The sequence below is a fragment of the Nerophis ophidion genome, linkage group LG17, assembly GCF_033978795.1.
Source record: "Nerophis ophidion isolate RoL-2023_Sa linkage group LG17, RoL_Noph_v1.0, whole genome shotgun sequence".
In the NCBI taxonomy this organism is placed as follows: Eukaryota; Metazoa; Chordata; class Actinopteri; order Syngnathiformes; family Syngnathidae; genus Nerophis; species Nerophis ophidion.
In genome coordinates, this window is record NC_084627.1 from 37,301,756 (window position 1) to 37,318,455 (window position 16,700).

Below are 16,700 nucleotides of genomic sequence, written 5' to 3' on the forward strand. Positions count from 1 at the left end.
AAGACTTGTAGTTGTGAAGAATGTTGTCATTAAAATGTCAGCAGCAAACTTACCTCTATGCATTTTAACTTGTGCCGCCTACTTGTAATAAAAGTCCCATCTCTCCATTGAAAGACTCCATTTCATTATTTTAACAATAGCGGATGACATCGGCTCGCCTCTTAAACAGCTAGGCAGGTATTTTGACTTGGGGGGCCTTATTGAGAGAAAAAATGTGTCTGGGGAGCCTATTTGTGTATAAATTATATACTGTATACACTTTTAGCTGTAAAAATGTGCTGTACATTATGTGTCTTTGGGTCCCTTTTTTTCAGGAACACTAAAACCAAAAGTCACAACGTCCAATAGAGTTCTAAAAACTTTGACCGACCACCTAAAAAAAACAGAATAGAATTTTACGTTTTTTTACTGAATGGTTTAATGTTTCCTCCTTCTGGGCAAATTAACGCGGCCATTCAGATTTTCAATCTGGCCCGCTGGACATTCCCAAATATATTTTTGGGGATCTTTAAGATGGAAAGTGTATCTGCCATTATGATGTGCAGTGATGTTTTCAAAAGACCGTAAGTCTTGAACTATATAAAGTATTTCAATGGTTGGAATCTGCGCTTTTGCATGGTATAATAGTCACTATGTGTCGAGTTTGCCTTCTAGTGTGTTCCTCGGACCACCACACACTGCCACAAGAGCCTGGATTTCAAGGTACAACACTGATTTATTTTCATAAATCGTGCAAGGCTTTTGCTTTCCAGCAAAATATATTTTTCTGAGTCAGTGTGTCTCTCTCTCTCTCTCTCTGGCTTCCACTCCAACGTGTCTCACTTCCGGCTGCTGCTAATAAAGGCGACAGGTAATTAGATAACAGGCCCCCCTGGGCCATCTACCCACTTGTCGCAGTCTTTGAGGCCGGTGTTGGGTCACGGCAGGCCATGCCCCCCTCCACATTGTGGTAATCTATGTCACAGCACTTCAGACCAGGCACCAAGCAGTGAGGATGCGTTTCTACAGAGTGATTTTTTTTTTTTTTTTAACCATTGCGTTAAAACTTCGCTGTGTTTTTTGCGTTTTGCTTGTTTGTAAAATATGTCGATCGAGAGTGGGTGTGACGTTCATATGTTGTCAATATTCAGTGTTTTAGCCTTTATAGTTAATATTGTAAATCCCACACTCTTTATTTTCATGTACATTCTGGGTGTCTCATTTAGTAAAAAAATTTAAAATTCTATTCCTTTTTTAAAGGCAGTCATAACGTTTTTAGCATTCAATCAGACATTATTGTGAGGTTTTGTATTAGTGTTCCTAAAAGTAGATGCACTGGCCCCCAGACACATTTTTTTCTCTAAATTTGGCCCACCGAAGCAAAATAATTGCCCAGGCCTGTGCTAGACATATGTAATAAGTGTCCATGGAATTATAATAATAATAGATTTTATTTGTAAAAAAGCACTTTACGTTGAGCAAACAACCTCAAAGTGCCACAGTGTAAAAAAAATAGTAATAATAATAATAAAAAGATAATAAAAACAAATAAAATATACAACTAGAAACAGCCCAATAGCTAGAACCAGCATGCATGTCTATAAAAAGGCTTTTTTTAAAAGATAGGTTTTTAAGCCTTTTTTTAAAAGCATCCACAGTCTGAGGTGCCCTCAGGTGGTCAGGGAGAGCGTTCCACAGACTGGGAGCAGTGGAGCAGAAAGCCCAGGCTCCCATAATAATGCAATATTAAACAGCACATGTTTTTATATGAACAAGTATCAAACAATTATAGTTACATATTACTTACACATACAAAGTCTCCAAGGCAGAATATTAGAACGTTTCCAGTAACAAGCGTGTCCGCATCATTCAACACAGATATTAATATTTACACATGGCCAAAATCCTTTATACAGTTTTCTCTTGGAATTAAAACAAAAACATCAAACATAATTGGAAACTGCCAAAAGGGAATAGAAATAGATATTGCTTTTCACTTGTGATTTAAAGGGATCATATGGTGTTATTTCTACAATAAAAACACTTCCTTGTGGTCTACATAACGTGTAATGGTAGTTCTTTGGTCAAAATATTGCATATATTGTCATTTTGTGGGTGGTCTTATTGACGTGCCTCCACTTTGACTGTGTCTATTCCCCGTCAGCCATGTTGTAGTTTTTAGCTCTTCCATTAGGCCGGCGCATGCGTGTTCATGTCCACACTCGGTTTAAGGGGGGCGGGGGGGTGAAGAGTGTGGTATTATGTCAATCCAGGTATTTACATAATAAATAACATTTCTTTTGGTTACTTTTACCACAGATAATACATAATGCACCTCATGCTGCGCATGGTCGTTCCAAATAGAAATTAAGTGAATTGTATTTATACAGCGCTTTTTCTCTAGTGACTCAAAGCGCTTTACATAGTGAAACCCAATATCTAAGTTACATTTAAACCAGTGCAGGTGGGTGAAGTGTCTTGCCCAAGGACACATGGGCAGTGACGGATGGCGGAAGAGGGGATCGAACCTGGAACCCTCAAGTTGCTGGCACGGCCAATCTACCAACCGAGCTATACCGTCCCTATAAAACAGGGGTCACCAACCTTTTTGAAACCAAGAGCTACTTCTTGGGTACTGATTAATGCGAAGGGCTACCAGTTTGATACACACTTAAATAAATTGCCAGAAATAGCCAATTTGCTGAAATTACTTTTAATAAATAAATCTGTATACATATATAAAAAATGGGTATTTCTGTCTGTCATTCCGTCGTACATTTTTTTCCTTTTACGGAAGGTTTTTTGTAGGGAATAAATGATGAAAAAAACACTTAATCGAAAATTTTAAAAGAGGAGAAAACACGAAAAAAAAAAATTTAAATTTTGAAACATAGTTTATCTTCAATTTCGACTCTTTAAAATTCAAAATTCAACCGAAAAAAATGAAGAGAAAAACTAGCTAATTCGAATCTTTTTGAAAAAAATTTTAAAATAATTTATGGAACATCATTAGTAAGTTTTCGTGATTAAGATTAATTTTAGAATTTTGATGACATGTTTTAAATAGGTTAAAATCCAATCTGCACTTTGTTAGAATATATAACAAATTGGACCAAGCTATATTTCTAACAAAGACAAATCATTATTTCTTCTATATTTTCCAGAACAACATTTTTAAATGAAATTCAAAAGACTTTGAAATAAGATTTTAAATTTGATTCTACAGATTTTCTAGATTTGCCAGAATATTTTTTGTTTGAATTTAATTCATAATAAGTTTGAAGAAATATTTCACAAATATTCTTCGTTGAAAAAACAGAAGCTAAAATGAAGAATTAAATCAAAATGTATTTATTATTCTTTACAATAAAAATAAAAAAAATACTTGAACATTGATTTAAATTGTGAGGAAAAAAGAGGAAGGAATATAAAAGGTAAAAAGTTATATGTGTTTAAAAATCCTACAATTATTTTTAAGGTTGTATTTTTTCTCTAAAATTGTCTTTCTGAAAGTTATAAGAAGCAAAGTAAAAAAATAAATTAATTTATTTTTTTAAGGTTGTATTTTTTCTCTAAAATTGTCTTTCTGAAAGTTATAAGAAGCAAAGTAAAAAAATAAATTAATTTATTTAAACAAGTGAAAACCAAGTCTTTAAAATATTTTCTTGGATTTTCAAATTCCATTTGAGTTTTGTCTCTCTTAGAATTAAAAATGTCGAGCAAAGCGAGACCAACTTGCTAGTAAATAAACAAAATTAAAAAAATAGAGGCAGCTCACTGGTAAGTGCTGCTATTTGAGCTATTTTTAGAACAGGCCAGCGGGCGACTCATCTGGTTCTGACGGGCACCACGTTGGTGACCCCTGCTATAAAATATACCGTCCAAATGAAATAAATAGAAACTTTTATGTTAGGGAATAAGCGGTAGAAAATGGATGGATGGATGGATGTTACAGCCTTATTCCCAAGTGAAATAAATATTTTCCCCCCTCAAAATTCTACACACAATACCCCACAATGACAATGTGGGGTATTTCACAGAATGTCACAACCGGGTCAGCAACTTTGATTTTTTTAAACTTATAGATGTTAAACGTATAGTTCAAACTAGTATGTCCGCGGACATACAAGTTTGAACTATACGCTGCTTTGTATTAGAAATGACAACAGCGGAGGATTCATGTGCATATACGAGCCGGTCTGCCCCACAACAAGAGAATAGAGGGGAAAGCAAGGACTTGTTTAACTACGTAGGACTATAATGGCGGACTCGCGCCAAGCTCTTCGGGTAGAACTTCACCATATATGGAGATATCCGTTGACGTCACCAATTGGTTAAAACGTCCCATTTGGGCACTTACCAAAGGGTTTGGCAGAAGTATAAATGAAGGCTAGATTGTAAACATTGTTTATTCAAACCAATTTTAAAACTAAACTGAACTGGGCTCACAAAGTTGTTTACATGCCAAGCAACATGTACAGACTCCAAAGTGTATAATTTTCATAACTACATTTTGCAACGGAAATTCATAAAACCTCATCTAAACTCTGTCATTGTTTCCTAGGTTAACTGGAACCAAGACCATTTTCAATCAGACTTTCTTTTCTAGCACCACCACTGGGACCACGATGACGACGATAATGACACTGATAGACAAACCGATGATGAGAATTATCTTGTGAAGTTTTTTCCGTCGCTGTTCGGCCTCTGTTTTCTTCAGTAATGCGTCAAATCCCGGTGTGTGCAGATCCTCCAGCCAAAAGTCCAGATCTTTGGGTGTCTTCTCTTCATCCTAGGTGAGCAACAAACAAGAACATATGCATCATTACAGAGCTTTATGAAGATTTTGCCTCAGTTGCAAGAGTATGATAACAGTTCATTTACAGCTGCCAAAAGATTTATGACAATTCACACAAATAAAAATACAACGCAACTATTATGATGAGTATAAGTATTAAAAACGATTTACATTATTCCTCAATGATTGCAGAGTTTTATTCTGGACAATTTCAGAGAATGCAATGAAATGAAGCCTTTTCATCCATCCTTCCATCCATTCATTCACCTATCAAAGAGGCAGCATTTACATGTTAGAGATGTTGAAGTGTGATGATAGTCTTTCATTTATAAACAAGCGTTAGCACTATAAATCACAAATGGTCTTTATGTGCATGTGTAAATGTGTTGGAACATTAATAAATTTTTAAGATGGACACACAATTGTCGAGCATTCAAGGACAATGTCTGCAACATGTGGACAACAGCAGATGTCGGGTTCAAATATTGATGAAATACAGTATTTGAATTACTGCCGGGGTCAAACTCGCTTCGCAAAATAATTAGCGCAAGCTTAGTATTACCGCCTGGTCAAACTCTTGACGTCACGAGTGACACTTCCCCTGTCATCATTTTCAAAATGGAGGAGGCTGATTTCAATACCGGTAATTTAAAATCGCATAAACGGAAGAAGATTAAGAGCTATTCAGTAGTATTTAGGTCCAAGCTTACATCACACTCAAATTTTTTACTGCATGCCTTTGGTAAGTGCCGGAGTGAGAAGAGGTTTTAAAATAATTAGCGCATGCATACTTTTACCGCATGCCTTTGGTAAGCGCAGGAGTGAGTAGAAGTTTTAAATCAATTAGCGCCCCGGCGGCAATTCAAGGAAATACGGTATATTAAACAAGACAAGAAGCAAAGAATTTATCAAGGACAATTACATTTGGCTCAATTGAGGAGAAAACATTTGGCCTGTACTCTTGTACAATCACCAGCACACTCTGATTGTACGCCACCTCTTATTTGGACTTTCAAACAGCAGCTGTTTCTAAGGGATGTGGGTCGTAAACAGCCATGGCCTTTGATTACAACAGTTAAAAAAAAAAAAGGTTGTAATACAGTTCAAACAAGCGGTGCCTGGAGGGGAGTCAGGTCCTGTTTCCTCTCCGCTCTGTAGTTCTTGGCTCAATCAATATCTTTCTTTTGATTACAATACATGAAAGAAACAGAACACCTTCATGTTGCTTCCCATCCTACACAGTGGAGTTTTACAAGCCTTCTGCTTGGTAGGTTCAAAGACAACTTTGGTCTTCTCGATGGGAATGTATTTCAACACAAAGCTTTGTGATAACTTCGATACAATTATTCTGACAGCAGACAATTCTGTATTTATCTATAATTATAAGTATTAGTTACAGTCAATTAGTGCAGTACAATAATGTGACAATGAGCTCCAAGTATGTGCATATATTGCCATCTAGTGTCTACTTTTAAAAGTAAAACATCAATACAGTAATTGTTTTCATATTGTTGTTGAAATCCTACACTTTTTAAGGTCACAGGGACCACTTAACACATTGATAACAAATTCATCATTTGATTCAATGTCATTGAAAAAAAAAAACACGGCCACTTCTGCTGCAACTTTCTGAAAAAGCTGTCATGTCTGTGTGATCATGTTTTGTTTTTTGGACACTCAGTTCCTGTTTTTGCACTTCCTGGTTTGTTTTGTTACCATGACTACCCATTAGTTTTCACCTGTCTCACGTTTTGCACTCGCACACCTGTTTTCACTGATCATGTCTGTTTCTGTTTTTCGTCCTGGTAACATCACCTTCTACCACCGTCTATCACCCTCGATACCTCTACTCACGTCATGCCATGTTACCTCCACTCTGCTTCATGTCATGTTTCACAGCTCCATGCCAAGTAAGTTTGTGTTTATAGTTCATAGTTTCTGCCTTTGTGCAAGTTTTTGTTTTCATTAGTCAAGTTTGTTCTCCGCCATTGTGCGCGCCTTTTTTTTGTTCCTGTTTTTTTTTAGTTATAGTGTTAAAATAAAAGATGTCTCTACCTTCACGCCATCTCCGGTCCAAGTTGTTTTCATTAGTCAAGTGTGTTCTCCGCCATTGTGCGCGCCTTTTTTTTGTTCCTGTTTTTTTTAGTTATGGTGTTAAAATAAAAGATGCCTCTACCTTCACGCCATCTCCGGTCCAAGTTGTTTTCATTAGTCAAGTTTGTTCTCCGCCATTGTGCGCGCCTTTTTTTTTTGTTCCTGTTTTTTTAGTTATGGTGTTAAAATAAAATATGCCTCTACCTTCACGCCATCTCCGGTCCAAGTTGTTTTCATTAGTCAAGTTTGTTCTCCGCCATTGTGCGCGCCTTTTTTTTTGTTCCTGTTTTTTTTTAGTTATAGTGTTAAAATAAAAGATGTCTCTACCTTCACGCCATCTCCGGTCCAAGTTGTTTTCATTAGTCAAGTTTGTTCTCCGCCATTGTGCGCGCCTTTTTTTTGTTCCTATTTTTTTTTAGTTATAGTGTTAAAATAAAAGATGTCTCTACCTTCACGCCATCTCCGGTCCAAGTTGTTTTCATTAGTCAAGTTTGTTCTCCGCCATTGTGCGCGCCTTTTTTTTGTTCCTGTTTTTTTTTTAGTTATAGTGTTAAAATAAAAGATGTCTCTACCTTCACGCCATCTCCGGTCCAATTTGTTTTCATTAGTCAAGTTTGTTCTCCGCCATTGTGCACGCCTTTTTTTTTTGTTCCTGTTTTTTTTTAGTTATAGTGTTAAAATAAAAGATGTCTCTACTTTCACGCCATCTCCGGTCCAAGTTCACTTGGATCTCGGGAAAACAACCATCTCATAGTCCTCGTATTGACAAAAGCAGCGCGAATTCTAGCATTTTACAAAGTCAGACAAACGCATGGAAGGACTGAAAAATGTGCTGACACCTCATTTTTATGGGGAATGTAAAAATATACATACTGGTTTTACACTTATTGTGTGTGCCACAAATCCCAATCTATCTGGCCTGCTAGTGTCCACATTGTGGCCCAAGGGATGTCCCAAGTTAAAATAGTAAATACATAAAATAAACAATGTATAGATACATATTTTAAATCTGTCTTGTGCAGCAGCTCAGGCAAATCATATTGTTGTTATAAATGCATATATCTGCTGTGCAGATTTACTCAGTGGCGGGTCGTGCGTTTCCCACCTAAAGAACCATCCGGATTGTTATAGGAGCAAAGATCAAAAGCCAGCATCTGTGATGGTATGAGGGTGTGTTAGTAACTTAGTAACTTACACATCTGTAAAGGCACCATTAATGCTGAAAGGTACATACAGGTTTTGGAGCAACATATGTTGTCATGCAAGCAACGCTATCATGGATGCCCCTGCTTATTTCAGCAAGACAATGCCAAGCAATATGTTACAACAGCCTGGCTTCATAGTAAAATAGTGTGTGTACTACACTGGTCTGCCTGTATTCCTGACCTCTCTAACATTGAAAATGTGTGGCGCAATATGAAGACTAAAATACGACCACGGAGACCCCGGACTGTTGAACAACTTAAGCTGTACATCAAACAAGAATGAGATAGAATTCCACCTGAAAAGCTTCAAAAATTGATCTCCTCAGTTCACAAAGGTTACTGAGTGTTGTTAAAAGGAAAGGCCATGTAACACGGTGGTAAAAAAAATGCCCCTTTTTTGCAATGTGTTGCTGCCATTAAATTCTAAGTTAATGATTATTTGCCCCAAAAAAAAAGTTGTTTCTCAGTTCGAACATTAAATATCTTGTCTATTCAATTGAATATAAGTTGAAAAGGATTTGCAAATCATTGTATTCTGTTTTTATGTTAGGTTTGGATCGCATATTGGATGCGCGAGGTGTCACCCCAAGATGCAGCAGGACCAGGACAAGGCAGGATTGCAGGTAGGATCTTGTTTAATACAAAAAGGTAAAATAACACTGGTACAAAAGGGAAAACACACAGCGTGCCAACGCACAAGAAGCTAATGCTAAACTTAGCATGCAGTTAACAAAGTCCAAGAATAGCGTGCCGAATGCACAGAAGCTAAGACGAGACTTAGCAATGATAGATACCAGGAAGAGAAACAAACGTGACTGTTGCATGTAGCAAACAAACCATCCAGACAGAACTCTGGTAGCAGGCAGGTTTAAATACTAAACCAAACAATAAGAAACAGGTGTGCGTAAAAAGCATAGCAGGTGGAACAAATCAAGTAACCATGGTGACAAAATGAAACAGGAAGTGCTCAAACTAAGGGATCAGAAGAGTCCGAAAATAAATCACACAAAAGGACTCGAGAACAAAACTATGTCTGATCCGGGAGGCGGATCGTGAAATTTTTATTTACGAATTACACAACGTGGGGCAGAACGGCGAAAGAGGGGTTAGTGTGTCTGCCTCACAATACGAAGGTCCTGAGTAATCCTGGGTTCAATACCGATCTTTCTGTGTTGAGTTTGCATGTTCTCCCCGTGACTGCGTGGGTTCCCTTCGGGTACTCTCGCTTCTTCCCACCTCCAAAGACATGCACCTGGTGATAGGCCCCTCCCACTTCAAAGACATGCACCTGGGGATAGGCCCCTCCCACCTCCAAAGACATGCACCTGGGGATAGGTTGATTGGCAACACTAAATTGGCCCTAGTGTGCGAACGTGAGTGTGAATGTTGTCTATCTATCTGTGTTGGCCCTGCGGTGAGGTGGTGACTTGTCCAGGGTGTACCCCGCCTTCCGCCCAATTGTAGCTGAGATAGGCATCCGCGCCCCTTGCGACCCCAAAGGGAATAAGCGGTAGAAAATGTTTGGATGGAATTACACAATGTGCCAACTTCACTGGTTTTGGGTTTTGTACATCAACAGGTTTAAGATCACATAATCTGGATTTGTTAACCTTAACGTCGTAAACCTCATTAAAGGCCAACTGAAATGAGATTTTCTTATTTAAACGGGGATAGCAGGTCCATTCTATGTGTCATACTTGATCATTTCGCGATATTGCCATATTTTTGCTGAAAGGATTTAGTAGAGAACATCGACAATAGAGTTCGCAACTTTTGGTCGCTAATAAAAAAGCCCTGCCTGTACCGGAAGTAACAGACGATGACGTCACTGGTGTGAGGGCTCCTCACATCCTCACATTGTTTTTAATGTGAGCCTCCAGCATCAAGAGCTATTCGGACCGAGAAAGCGACAATTTCCCCATTAATTTGAGCGAGGATTAAAGATTTGTGGATGAGGAAATTGCTAGTGAAGGACTAGAAAAAATAAATAAAGTAAAAAAAAAAAAAAAAAAAGGCGATTGCATTAGGAGCGATTTAGATGTTTTTAGACACATTTACTAGGATAATTCTGGGAAATCCCTTATCTTTCTATTGTGTTGCTAGTGTTTTTGTGAGTTAAATAGTACCTGATATTCGGATGGGTGTGGCTACGGGTGTGTGGACGCCAGTCTCTGAGGGAACAGAAGCTCTGCTGATCTCCGGTAAGAGGAGACTTTTTACCACAATTTTCTCACCGAAACCTGCCGGTTGACATGTAGTCGGGAACCATGTTCGCTTGACCGCTCTGATCCATAGTAAAGCTTCACCTCCAGGAATTTTAAACAAGGAAACACAGTGTGTTTGTGTTGCTAAAGGCTAAAGCTTCCCAACTCCATCTTTTTACATTGACTTTTCCATTATTAATTAAACAAATTGCAAAAGATTCAGCAACACAGATGTCCAGAATACTGTGTAATTATGCGATGAAAAGAGACGACTTTTAGCCGCAAGTGGTGCTGGGCTAATATGTCCCCTCCAACCCGAGACGTCACAAACACGCGTCATCATACGTCATTCCGCGACGTTTTCAAGAAGAAACTCCGCGGGAAATTTAAAATTGCAATTTAGTAAACTAAAAAGGCCGTATTGGCATGTGTTGCAATGTTAATATTTCATCATTGATATATAAACTATCAGACTGCGTGGTCGGTAGTTGTGGGTTTCAGTAGGCCTTTAAGTAATGTTCATGGGTTTTAAAAGGTTAGTTCAAGCAAATTATAATCACCTTTTTAGTTTATGTAAATGTGGGGCGTTTACATCAGCTTTTGGGTGGAGTGCAGCGCCCTTCGGGAGTTTAATAATAATAAAAAAGTAATGTTGAAGATCAAAACATTCCTTAAGTAAATACTTTCTTCCAGCCAGTTAGTACGTTTCTGTCTTTGCACCAATTACTGCTCTTCATTACCTGTAAAACGTCTGTGGTTCTGCCATGGCTGCTTTGTGTGGTGTATTCCTTGATGGTCCACGAAGGTGTGTATGCTTTGATGTGCCTTGCATCCGTCACGGCGTACAGAGGGTTGCTCTTAATGTGGGACTGCAGGCGGCCGGGAGTGACGCCTTGCTCGTGAAATCGTTCCGCAAACATCACGGTATGCTCTGGGGAGGACGATGACCCCCTTTCCATCTTTGCTCTTTTCTCCAACACATTCTGCTAATGAGAGAGACTTCATTTCACTTCATTGTGCAGTAACGTAACACAAGTACGTGCCACACCACCTGAGAAGACACATTATTTCAAGTCTTAACTTCAAACATCTGCTGAGTTACCGGCAGCGTCCGGACGTCCAGTTGGAGGAACTTCTGCGGGTTGTTGTTGTTCGGTAAAACAGAAATGTTCATTCTGGCTCAGTTGCAGCCTTCACTCTGTCATGTTAGCTGGGTGGATTTTTTTTTACAGACCGTAATAATATATTTATGAGCCTGGATCACTTACAAGTGTGTGTAATTCCATCTGACCACCGGAGGGATTATCAGCGTGTGTATTGTGAAGAATGAGATTGTGGATAGGCGGAGCCGGCAGTCCAACAGCGAGGCAGGGCACGCCGTAGCCCGGCCCAAGATGGCAGCGAGGAGGCGTGGCCGGCAGTCCGACAGCGAGGCAGGGCACGCCGGAGCCTGGCCCAAGATGGCAGCGAGGAGGCGTGGCCGGCAGTCCGACAGCGAGGTAGGGCACACCGTAGCCTGGCCCAAGATGGCGGCGAGCGAGCAGCGAGACGGGGAGCGACGCCGCAATCAAGATCAGTTGAGTGGGTCGCGCACCTGGGGACAATTGAGTAATCCTCTCGCACTGTATAAAAGGGCGACAGCCGTGAACGTCAGGTAGAGAGGTGGAGACACTAGAAGGAGCCAGAGGGAAGCTGACGCGGAGAGAGAGGGACTGAGAGCGCGAGAGAGCCGACGACGCCTGAAGCAGAAAGGTAAGCGGAAGAGCGAGCGGCAGACGGAGCAGCTGAGAAGCAGTTTTTGTTGAAAAATAAAGAAGTCTAAATGTGCCGCCGCTCTGTCCTTCCTTGACGGTCTTTGGAACCCGCACGACGGCTTGAGAAGTCTGTCACAGAGATATTTTTAAGTGTTCTTTTTTAGTCCATAGTCATGTTTAAAGCAGCTAATATTTTCCCATGTGAACACTTCTGGTCTTTATCTTATGTCCGCTAGTAAACTCTGTGCCTTACCCTGAAGGGGCTAGAAAACAGGGGTCTCAAACATGTGGCCGGTGGGCCAATTGCGGCCTCCGAGAGGTTATTTTGCGGCCCCCACCTTAATATGAAAGTTTAATGTTAGTGCGGCCCGCAAGTTTTATATGAATGGCGCTTGACAGCGTTGTGTGCGGAGCTGAAGGAATCCACCAATCACGGTGTGGTATTTGGCTCTCGAGGGCCAAACACTGACGTCACCTGCGTGATGCAAGCAGAGATACGTTTTGCCACTTTTCCACTAGACCCACACGCGCTCTTCCTCCCTTGCTCGCCAGCCTGCTGGCCCTCTCTCTGTCACTGTGTGTGACTCTCTCACTCCCTTCCCCGTGCCCGCTGTAAACAGTCCGGGCTGGGGAGACGAGTGGGCCGGTAACTTCCTAAGCACTCCGCCAAAGGACCGAGCTACAATACAAAACTGTGGTGCACTGGACCCCAGTGCATATATAGTGCACTGGACCCCAGTGCACTACTTCAACAGAGAGTCGCTGGGCGAATCGGACGTGTAACACGGTAGTCGTTATGTTAGCCCGTTCGAGGCTAATTGTGCTACCGTAACTGTAAACTCCACGGTGAGCCCTCCCATCCTCTCCTCCCATTGGCTCCAGACAGAGACGATTTTTGTTATTTGGGTCCAAAATGGCTCTTTCAACATTCTGGGTTGCCTGCCTCTGCGTTAGTGGAAAAGCGGCAAATGAGTGAAAGCGACAGAAACGTTGTCATGGAGATGAGGGTTTTCTTACTTGCCCAGCTGCAGTCACACCGCGACACCTGTCCATCAGTAATAACAGTCACTGATAACCTCGACCAATTCAAACCGTTTTTTTTTTTTATTATTGTTTAATTTGCATTGCCTCACACTATGAACACTACATATATTTCTATGTGACGCCGGATAACACTTCGGGAGCCGGCACTTTTTTGTGCTCGCTATCCCGGTACTTTCCCGGCTATTATCTTCTGACCGCCGTGTTGCTGTAGGGAGGAAAAGCGTAACGACACACATTGCGGAAATAACATTATTCTCCGTGCGTCGGCTAAATAAAAAATATATTCCACTACCCCAAACTTGTCTTTTTTCAAAGCCTGCAGTGAAGCGAAAGGTTAGTGATGAGCAAAGACAATTCCAGGAAAAATGGACGATGCAATATTTCTTTGTTGAGCACAGCGGCACCCTGATGTGTCGTATTTGCACAGAGAAAGTTGCGGTGCACAAGGGATACAATTTGAAACGTCATTATACAACTAGACATGCTGAGGAGTATGCAAAAAAAAATGTAAAGAAATATTTTCCCGCGGCCCAGCCTTACCCAGACTCTCCATCCAGTGGCCCCCAGGTAAATTGAGTTTGAGACCCCTGCGCTAGAATGTGTATTGGGAGTATAATGTACTCCCTTTTTTACCTTATCAGTTTAGAATAATAAGGCTGTATTTCTTGTTTTCATACTAAATAAGCTGACTCTTTCCGTTTGATTTTCAGACCGCTTCTTGATGCTGCTATTATAGCAATGTAAGGGCTGGTCTCCTAAAGCTTTAGTAAAACTTGGCCAAGTGCTATTCTGTCTCGGTGGTCCTTACTCAACATACCTGTCATCCAAAAGAATTTGGGATTGACCGGTGTGTTTTATTCCCTGAGAGGAAGACTGGTGGTAGGCAAGAATATTTTACAATATACTAGTACCTCAATTTAAGACCTATGTGTCAAAGTCAAGGCCCGCATATGAATTATCTATGGCCCCATGGGATGATAATTGGTTAGTATTAGAACTGGCCCGTAGGCCACAGCAGCAATACTCTGTCAGTGTTGGTGCTAGGAATTTTCAAAATGGGGTCCTAGGGACCCCATCAAGTCATGAAAATGGGGTCCCACAGTACATTTTTGGGGTCCGTTTTGAAAACAAATGATAAATGTATGCAATATCCCGTTATATGTCACATTCTATATTGTGTTTTGGAAAAAGGTTGTCATAAACATTAATTTGTTAAAAAAAAATAATACAAAAGAAAACTATTTTTTATGCATATGTAAATTTATTCAGTTATAAAAATTCATTCACTTTCATCTTTCCTTCATGGATCTAAAGTTTACCGCTGTAGTTTTATTGTAATATTTTCAGAATGTGTTTGTTCTATTTTTGGCCAATGTAAGACAAAGTAAACAATCTGAAGTTGTCTTTAGTTTTTAGTTTAAATGCTATAATTTTAATAGTCCGACCCACGTGTGCACAGATTTTCCTCCATGCTGCCCCTGAGGTAAAATGAGTTTGACACCCCTGACATAAGAGTTGTATTGGTTTTGACGGAACTCTTCACTCAAAGCACTCGTTTCTCAAACCAATGTGCATTTTCTCATTAAATACATTTTACCTGCACTCGGCTTGCGGTCTCTGCATCCTGGGGTCACATCCGTAATGCAGACCATAACTGTTTTAGCTAAGAAATATTGGAAAAACACATTGCTTTTCTTTTTAAATGTTTTCTTTATAGATGATATCTGTCTATTACCTGACTGCTTCTATGTTAGCGACCTCTCTTTGTTTATAATGTATATTTTCTGCTGGATCTACTCTCTATTTTATTTTATGCTGCCCTTTTTTTTTTTTTTGCTGCAGCTGTTACATATACTGTAATATTGTACATGGCAATTAGGATTTCCTATATTGTATATATTATACAGAAATATAATATAAAAACATAATATATCAGTTTATATTACATACTGTATATATATATATATATATAATATGTAAATATTACATACATGTTATATTTTATATTGCTACTATGGTACATTTTTAGTCTACTTTATACCTGCATAATCCTTTCCATTCTTACCCAACAATTTCCCTTGTGGCTCAATAAAGTTTGTCTAAGTCTAAGTCTAAAAGACATTTTAAAATTGTACTGTTTTGGAGAACCAAGCACTGAAATGGATTTAAATTAATTTCAAAGGTAGATTTGAGATACAAATTTGGCTTGAAAGTTGAAGTACTCCTGTAAATATTGCCCTCACTGTAGGATGTTAGGAGTTAATAATATTTGTTCACATAATAGTTGTGGTCTTAGTTTATTTCAAACATGCATAAAATACAGTCTGAGACATCATGTTTTTAGTTTCTCTTTTATGCATGTCTGAAAAGAAGTAGGAAGAAGCAGAGTTTATTTAGTCCTACTCCTTTTATAAATGGCTTTGACTTTGCATAGTAGAGTTTTAACTTGCACTTACAGATGTAGCGACCAACTGTATTCAGTGACAGTGGTTTTCTGAAGTATTCCTGAGCCCATGCGGTGATATCCATTACACACTGATGTCGCTGTTTGATGCAGTACCGCCTGAGGGTTTAAATGTCTGTAATATCATCGCTTATGTGCAGTGATTTTTCCAGATTCTGTGAACCTTTTGATGATATTACGGGCCGTAGATGGTGAAATCCCTAAATTCCTTGCAATATCTGGTTGAGAAATGTTGTTCTTAAACTGTTGGACAATTTGCTCACGCATTTGTTAACAAAGTGGTGACCCTCGCCCCATCCTGGTTTGTGAACGACTGAGCATTTCATGGAATCTGCTTTTACACCCAATCATGGCCCCCACCTGTTCCCAGTTAGCCTATTCACATGTGAGATGTTCCAAATAAGTGTTGTGATGAGCATTCCTCAAATTTCTCAGTCTTTTTTGCCACTTGTGCCAGCTTTTTTGAAACATGTTGCAGGCATCAAATTCCAAATTAGCTAATATTTTCAGAAAATAACAAAAAACATTATTATTAGATATTGTATTATATATTTACAATATTGTAAACTATTGATAAAAAATGAGCATGATACAAAACTACATTAGACTTAATTTGTAGAAATTAAAAATAAATATTAAAATCTGTTTTGAAAAAAATATACATACCGGTAATCTCTGCGCGTCCCCATTGACGTCATCTCTTTTCCGGTTCTACATATTTTGGTCAATTTCCATATAAGATTTTGTTTATTTTTTATGTTATTTTTTTGCCGTTTTGGAAGATATTCTTTTTTTTTAATTGGAAATTTGGCATTGTGTCGTTGTTGAAATAAAGTTTAGGGGGAAACATTTTTTTGAAGGCCTACTGATACCCACTACTACCCACCACGCTGTCTGATAGTTTATATATCAATGATGAAATATTAACATTGCAACACATGCCAATACGGCCTTTTTAGTTGACTAAATTACAATTTTAAATTTCCCGGGAGTTTCGTCTTGAAAACGTTGTGTAATGATGACGTGTATGCAAGACCTCACAGGTTTTTAGGAAGTATGAGCGCCGCGCACACACACACAGCTAAAATTTGTCTGCTTTAACGGCATAATTACACAGTATTCTGGACATCTGTGTTGCTGAATCATTTGCAATTTGTT

At 39.2% G+C, this 16,700-nt stretch overlaps 1 protein-coding gene across 1 annotated transcript; it reads right to left on the reverse strand.

Annotated features, from left to right (window-relative positions):
* Nucleotides 1-4,293: 4,293 nt before the first annotated feature.
* LOC133536395 (major intrinsically disordered NOTCH2-binding receptor 1-like) lies at nucleotides 4,294-11,532 on the reverse strand. The gene is given in 3 exon segments (XM_061876887.1): nucleotides 4,294-4,771; nucleotides 11,021-11,266; nucleotides 11,320-11,532. Coding segments are annotated over 3 exon segments (582 nt in total). The 5' UTR covers nucleotides 11,455-11,532; the 3' UTR covers nucleotides 4,294-4,570.
* Between the last annotated feature and the right edge of the window lie 5,168 nt (nucleotides 11,533-16,700).